The 8,170-nt window shown below is 35.9% G+C and overlaps 1 protein-coding gene across 8 annotated transcripts in view; it reads left to right on the top strand.

Annotated features, from left to right (window-relative positions):
• Positions 1 to 7,764, top strand: part of SRSF10 (serine/arginine-rich splicing factor 10) — a 15,678-nt gene extending 7,914 nt beyond the window's left edge. Inside the window, exons 4-7 of one of the 8 annotated variants that reach the window (XM_011977855.1) lie at positions 565 to 727; positions 952 to 1,005; positions 1,139 to 1,240; positions 4,849 to 7,764. In XM_011977855.1, coding sequence (XP_011833245.1) covers positions 565 to 727; positions 952 to 1,005; positions 1,139 to 1,240; positions 4,849 to 4,909 — 380 coding nt within the window. In that variant the 3' untranslated portion in view covers positions 4,910 to 7,764. Of the gene's footprint in view, positions 1 to 564; positions 728 to 951; positions 1,006 to 1,138; positions 3,515 to 4,615 lie in introns of those variants that run through there. The other 7 variants (XM_011977857.1, XM_011977859.1, XM_011977856.1 and 4 more) reach the window with 7 other exon arrangements.
• Positions 7,765 to 8,170: the final 406 nt, after the last annotated feature.

The following is an 8,170-nucleotide window of genomic DNA, read 5'->3' as shown; positions in this document are numbered from 1 at the left end:
TAGACGGGCGAGGTGGCAGGCGCCTGTAGTCCCAGCTACTCGAGGCAGGAGAATGGCGTGAACCCAGGAGGCAGAGCTTGCAGTGAGCCAAGATCGCGCCACCACACCCCAGCCTAGGCGTCTGAGCAAGACTCCGTCTCAAAAAAAAAAAAACAAAAGCCAAAACACATACGCAAATTTTTTTTTTTTTTTTTTTTTGAGACAGGGTCTCTGACCCCCAGGCTGGCGTGTAGTGGTGTAATCACAATTCACTGCAGCTGCAAACTCTTACCCTCTTAGCCTCCCAGGTAGCTGGAATACATGTGCAAGCCACTAGGCCCAGCTAATTATTTTTTGTAAAAATGAGATATTACCATGTTGCTCCAGGCTGGTCTCAAACTCCTGGGCTCAAAGGATCCTCCCACCTCAACCTCCCAAAGTAGTGGGATTACAAGCATGAGGCACCACCCGGTCATACTCTGTTTGGGATACAAGAGGGGATGCAGGGATTTTTTTTCCTATTTATTGAGGGCTTTAATACTGTTTTTAATATTTCTAAATATTTCTGTTCTTTGTATTTCCTAGCACCAAATCAGATGAAAGCCAAGGAAGGGAGGAATGTGTACAGTTCTTCACGCTATGATGATTATGACAGATACAGACGTTCTAGAAGCCGAAGTTATGAAAGGAGGAGATCAAGAAGTCGGTCTTTTGATTACAACTATAGAAGATCGTATAGTCCTAGAAAGTAAGTGTGCTGTGTAGCACAGTGATCCGTTTAAAAAATGTATTTGTTAGCATTTAAATTTTTTTTTACTTTTTTGTATACTTTTAATTATATATATTGACTGTTTCATTGAGACAAAAAATATGGTATCATTTTATTTTAAAAGTTTTATGGTTTGCTTTTAATTAGAAACTTTGCCTCTGTGAATAGATATTTGTCACCGCTTTTTCTGATATGCTTTTTAGCAGTAGACCGACTGGAAGACCACGGCGTAGCAGAAGCCATTCCGACAATGATAGGTAAATAACTTTGCTTTGAAAAAGACTCATGTATTTTTTAATTTCAGAGTGAACTTTTGCTCTAAAAATAACAAATTTGATTAATATAGAATCTAATTTTTACTCTAATTATATCTCTCCTCTGTTTTGAAAGATTCAAACACCGAAATCGATCTTTTTCAAGATCTAAATCCAATTCAAGATCACGGTCCAAGTCCCAGCCCAAGAAAGAAATGAAGGCTAAATCACGTTCTAGGTCTGCATCTCACACCAAAACTAGAGGCACCTCTAAAACAGATTCCAAAACACATTATAAGTCTGGCTCAAGATATGAAAAGGAATCAAGGAAAAAAGAACCACCTAGATCCAAATCTCAGTCAAGATCACAGTCTAGGTCTAGGTCAAAATCTAGATCAAGGTCTTGGACTAGTCCTAAGTCCAGTGGCCACTGATAGTATAAACCATGGTCATTTTTAGGCATGTATCATTCATTTACTCATAGTTTGGTTTACTTAAATTATCAGGAATACAATGTTGCAATGATGCTTAAAAAAAACACTTGTTAGTTTTCCCTGTACCGGGCAATGGTTATAATTAAAATGATATGCTGTTGAGAAGCCACTCTTAAGAGTCCAGTTTGTTTAATGTTATGGGCAGCTACCAATTTGTGGTGTCTCTGTATATTTTTGTAAAGATTCTCATTTTTTATGCTTGAAGTATTTGGTGAAAAGATGTTGGTTGACCATAATTTGCAACATTGTCTCATTAAAAATAAACTTTCATATTCATATTTGGTAGAACTGTTAACCTAGAAATGTAGCTTGCTAATAAGATAGAATGATACAAAAGTGAAGTAGTAGCCACAGTACAACACTGACTGCTCAGACACATTTAGGTTCAGGGTGGACCTTTATGTCTTGTCAAGATGTCTAGGCCCGGCCGGGCGCGGTGGCTCACACCTGTAATCCCAGCACTTTGGGAGGCCGAGGCGGGTGGATCACGAGGGCAGGAGTTTGAGACCAGCCTGATCAACATGGTGAAACCCCGTCTCTACTAAAAATACAAAAATTAGCCGGGCATCGTGGCACATGCCTGTAATCCCAGCTACTCGGGAGGCCGAGGCAAGAGAATCGCTTGAACCCAGGAGGTGGAAGTTGCAGTGAGCCAAAGTCACGCCACTGCACTCCAGCCTGGGCAGCAGAGTGAGACTCCGTCTCAAAAACAAAGCAAAACAAAAAAGCAAAACCAGATGTCTAGGCCAATGATAATTATTTTTGATGCAGTGTGGATTAGTTCTTTTGTTAACCCCCACTGTCTTGGGGAAATGATGCCAGCTGGGAAATTGAGTTTTTGACTGAAACGTGGAACCTTCACTGCTTTTTTTCTGGTTCCTATGAAGATTTGGAACATAGAAAACACAAAAACTCACCTTGAAATTTGAGCAGGTCGATGATGGCAAAAATAATTTTAAGGAGAAAGGAATATTCTTATGTAGTTATTCTAAAGTTTAAGGAGCGTTATTGACCATAATATTGCTTAGTTTTTTTACTGCTGTTAGAAACAAGTAAATTGTTTCAAAGTAGGTTTTGTGTGTGTGCTTAGTGTAAAAACTGAAATTTTGATGCTTACAGCACTTGGCTCGTGCATTTGTATCAAAATTTGCCTACCTCTTTGTGAGGGAGGCCTGCTTTTCACACCTCAGTTTATTTAATTCGAGGCAAGTTGAAAGACAACACTCACTCTAGGTGATTCTGTGGTGCCATGAAATTTAAGATAATTTGGGAAAAAGGATTAGTCAGTTTTAAGCAAGAGTCACATCTTCTGAGCTTTCGATTATCAGTGTAGTACCTGACTAAAAATGAAGTAATACCCTTAACCATTTATAATTTCTAGTATTTCTCTGAAAGATCGTTTTGGGGACAAAAGTGACTTGACATGTCCAATTTCATTTCAGAATAAAAAGCTAGCATCTTTAAAAATCTCAGATTGCTTGCTTACAGATATAAGTGAGAATTATGGAGAAGCGATTCCTTTTAGAGGATTACTTTTTTCAATTTTGGTTTTAGTAATCTAGGGTTTGCCTGTAAAGAATACAACGATGGATTTTAAATACTGTTTGTGGAATGTGTTTAAAGGATTGATTCTAGAACCTTTGTATATTTGATAGTATTTCTAACTTTCATTTCTTTACTGTTTGCAGTTAATGTTCATGTTCTGCTATGCAATCATTTATATGCACGTTTCTTTAATTTTTTTAGATTTTCCTGGATGTATAGTTTAAACAACAAAAAGTCTATTTAAAACTGTAGCAGTAGTTTGCAGTTCTAGCAAAGAGGAAAGTTGTGGGGTTAAACTTTGTATTTTCTTTCTTATAGAGGCTTCTAAAAAGGTATTTTTATATGTTCTTTTTAACAAATATTGTGTACAACCTTTAAAACATCAATGTTTGGATCAAAACAAGACCCAGCTTATTTTCTGCTTGCTGTAAATTAAGCAAACATGCTATAATAAAAACAAAATGAAGGAAATACGATTAACTGGAATTATTACAGTATTGAATATGATTCTAAAATAACAATGGAAACAGTCCTTTATAGATTTAGGAATATTTTTAATCAGTGTTGCACTAGGCACAACTAACTTTTACTTTGGAAATGATAGAACTTGCCAGAAAGGTACATCTTTTACACAGTAGTTAAAAATTCATTGTGTAATATCAAAGTCGTTTCATGATTGCTCATTGAGCCTCTTGGGTTAACTAACTTAAGAGGTTATTTGGTAGTATGTTAAGATGAAATTTGGACCAGTAATTCTGCTCTCCCTCTTCGTAAACAAGATGCATTGGGACTTAACGTTTATGACATGATTTTAAATCAATTTGAATTGAATGATGAGCAGCTAATATTAAGTGATAACCTCTTTGGGGAAGTAGGTTAGTTAGGTATTTTGTGGTTCAAATTCTATCTACTTGATGACAATTATAGCTAATTTATTAAGTATTCATGATGTGCCAGACACTTGAAAAGGCTATGTATTAACTCACTTACTCTTCACAAAACCCTGTGAGAAAGATACTTTTGTTTTCCCCATATCAAAGATAAGGAAACTGAGGCACAAAGAAAAGACTATAAGGCAGAGCCAGGATTTAAGCCAAGGCCTGGTCCTTAGTTTGGGGGTGGGGGGGGGGTGGGTGTTGTTTGTTTTACAGACTATAATTTGAGAGAAGTAGGTTGAGGAGATAGCTCATTGAAATTGTTCATTTTCTGTATAGAACTTGAAGGCCTAATTTCATTTTTATTTTCACTTGTGTCAACTTATTTTTAGACTTGGACTATTGAGAACCTTGTATGTTCCTAAAGTGACACACCTAACAGCTTCAAAAGGACTATATTACAGTTGAACGCATGGTAGTTTGGATCCTACTGATACTTGATGAGGATCTTTACGTAGTATTTTATGTTAGTTTTGGGTGATGTAGTTGAGTCCTCCACTTACTGAGTGTACGTACTGTGTATGTGGTACTGGGCTCAGTAATAAATAGAATGGTTATATCAATACTCAAATGAGGGCTGAAACACTTCACCTCTCCTTTTGCTTAAGATCTCTCTGCATTTTTTTTTTTTTTTTGAAGCCAAGTAAGCAAGAAGAAAAATGAGAGATAATGCTTCAGTGAGAGAGGAAAGGTGCTACATAGAGTATGATCTGTTAAGTTACATCCCAGGGGAAAGACCTGGGAACTATTGTATTATTCTCTTGAAAATTTGGCCCAGTAAGCTGCTACATCCAGTTCAACTAACAAAATCCTGTATACCACAGAGAAGAATAAAGAAAACCAAACTGACAAACATCCTTCTTTTATTTAAGACCAAACTGCAGCTGGAATACCCAGTACAGTTCTGCTTACTACACTTCAAGAAAGATCTGAAAGCGGAAAAAGAACCAAAGAAGGGCAGTTCAAGCGACCAAAGGGTGGGTGGAAGGTGCTGCAGTATGAATACTGTACGAATATTTTGACTCTGGTCTGAAAAGATAAAAGAATGTTATCGAAAACTACATGGAATAATTGAAGTCCCTTCAAGTTTGAAAGTAAGCATTTTAGGACAAATAAAAGGAAATTCAACTTTGTACTTGTGGAAACTAATCCCTAAATATGAATAGGTTTATATTGATTCATGGGTAACATGTCCATAATAAATTATTGGAAACTGGGATGTCTGAATATTAAGGAAGACAGCCATAGTCTCTTACAGTGCCTCTGTTGGTCTGTCTCAAACTGAATTGGGTGGGAAAAGGTATGGTCCAATATAAAAGTTCCATTTTTGCCATTATTGGCAAATCTTGCCTTTGTTTATTTTGGTGCCAGTGTTTTCTGCTTAATCATTTGCTTTGTTAGCATCTGTGTTTATTTACTTGTATACACCACATGCAGTTTACATCTTTCTTTAAGTACTCTCCTTCCCAGGTAAATTCCAATTATATTTGACATCCAGCTGAGAGGGCCCATCTCTTCTCACCTCTTTCCTAGTCAGTATGTTCAGCAAATATTTATTGAGCCCTTACTATGGGCAAATCATTGTCCTGGATAATTGAGGAGAAAAATAGATTATTCCCTTTTTCAGTAAATGTCTACTGAGCACAATCTAGTGAATCATTACAGTATGGCCTCATTGCTTTGTTTGAGGTATATTATTCATAACAATATTTTATACCATTCGTATCAATGTAATTATAGAACACAATATACTATCAAAGATAAGTAATTGTGTGGTTATCTGCCATTTAAAAGTATCCAGTATTTGATCACATTATTACAAATAATGAAAAAATGATTTGTTTTAATCTGTAATAAACTGGTTTATTGTGCAGTGACTGTAATATACTAGAGTTATATTAAATTGTTTACTCTGCCTCACCAAACACATACTAGGATATAACCCCCAAGATAAGTATTTAACTTTGCATTAGATATAAAGGAGACTGGGTGCTATAATTAGATTATTTTGAGGCAGACAGCTGTTATCCCAACTGATTTAGTATGTTCTGTAATTGAGAAAATGTTCACCAAATTATACTTTTTAGTGATTTACATGTACATTTTATAGGGGACATGTTCTGTGTATAGCGAATAAATAACTTTTATAGTATCACAAAATGTTTTGGATTCCTTAGTTTCTTGTTAGGATATGATGTTTCTTTACCTATACATTGATTCCATCACATTTTATTTTTGTCATTTTTGCCACATACTTAAAACTTTCCATATAAAATTATTAACTAAAAATCTGGAAGTGGAGTCTTAAGCTTTTAATTTATAGCAATTTTGAAAATATAGCAGAGGTATATTTTCAAGGGAGGTATGAAATGGAGGTATTTTTGTTCATATTTTATTTTAGAAATTTTTTTTGAACTTTTCCAAGATCACACAGCAAGCGTCAGATCCTAGGTTACAGCCCATAATTTTTCACTTGTTTCATCTTTTGTTACCATGTTTGTTGTTGTTTAATCAAATGGGGGATTGTTTTTATAGCTTTATTTTCCTGGAGATAGTAAAATTGATATAATGGGATCTAGAATTTACTTAGAGCCAAAATGACTAGATTTAATCACAAGTATTTTGTATACCGTTACACGCTCATTAACATAGTGGGTTCTTAGGACAGAGGTTCTGTGTGTTTTTAAAAGAAAATGTAGAGGTCATAGACTTTTTTGCCCTCTACCTCCCTTCTCCATTTCCTTTTGAAGTTAAGACATTTAAGGGGGAGAGAATTAAGTTGCATATTGAGTTGGGGTTTTGTTTTTAAAAAATTTAGGTAAATACTTATGTAACTACAATAACAATAGTTGGTAGTTCTCTAAAGTATTTAATTATGGTAAATCAGAAAAGGCCCTCTTTAATTTTTACATCTGTTGAATGAATTGCTTTAGGATCTCTACTGTGGTTCTCTTTGTACTGAATGCTGTCAATATTATTGAGCACTTACTGTGCTGAACCATGTGCTTTTCAAATATTCCTATTTAATCCTAAAAACACTCCTGGGAAATGGGTATTATTCCCATTTTACAGATGAGAAAATTGTGCTTTGTAGAATACCCATCATGTGATAGCTTCCTGCATATGCTATTCATTCCTCACAACCTTACAAGGTAAATGGATAATGTTCGTGGATGAGAGATTAAATGTAATCCAAGATCTCATGGTTGTGTGGCTCAGAGATTCTAAGCATGGCTTTCCAAATCTCATTCTCTTGTAGAGATTTTCCATTGTATTGCATTTTGACCATGTTCCTGTTTACAAAACCTGAGATTGTATTCTGAAGTAGCTGTGACTTGAGCAATAGCTCAGGAATAATCTGATGGCATTCTACTAGGAAGGAGGACTAGCAAAGCCTATAGTTAGCCTATCCTAGGCATGAACTATTCTCATTTTAGATTGGATGACTTGATAGGAAGAAGTGAGCAACCTGTTTGCCTTCAGTTATTGGTATCTACAAGACATTCTGCTAGTCACTGTGGAAAAGGTTCCTTCTCTTGGGTTTTTTCCTCTGCCCCTTCCTCTAACAGTATTGGTTATCTTTATTATGTTTCTGTGTATTTGTAACAGCTGTTTCACCCTTGTATTGCACAATGGGAATTTTTCTTGGAATAAAAAGTGAGGCATGTAAATTCATTGAGAACTAACCATAGTTTGTAAAGAAGTAAAAGGCCTTTGTATCTAGTTTTTTGCAGATCACATTTCTTTGAATGCTGGAAAGTGAAATAAACTGGTCTAGGAGCCAAAAATAAATCTTGGGTTTTTTTAAGACTTTGCTCTACCTTAGATTTGTAACCACCTGGGTACACTTTTTCCTAATTTGTATAAGAGGTTTTAGAGATGCACTCTGTCCCTCTTGCTTTACAAATTGCCTACGAGAACGCAACCAAAATACTAGAAACTAAAACTTACACAAAACCTTTCAGATTTTTTCCTGTGTTGTTGTAGTTCTAGGGAAGAGGATAGTTTATCAGTATATATTTTAAGCTTAAGGATAGGTTTTGGACCTGATTCCATCATAGTGTAACTGCCATCAAAAAGAAGACAAATTGAAATTAGAGCATTAGGCCGGGCGCGGTGGCTCAAGCCTGTAATCCCAGCACTTTGGGAGGCCGAGACGGGCGGATCACGAGGTCAGGAGATCGAGACCATCCT

The sequence above is a fragment of the Mandrillus leucophaeus genome, unplaced genomic scaffold (genome assembly GCF_000951045.1).
Source record: "Mandrillus leucophaeus isolate KB7577 unplaced genomic scaffold, Mleu.le_1.0 Scaffold185, whole genome shotgun sequence".
NCBI classification, from domain to species: domain Eukaryota; kingdom Metazoa; phylum Chordata; class Mammalia; order Primates; family Cercopithecidae; genus Mandrillus; species Mandrillus leucophaeus.
Note: the sequence above shows the minus strand (reverse complement) of the source record. Positions and strands in the feature narration are given on the sequence as shown.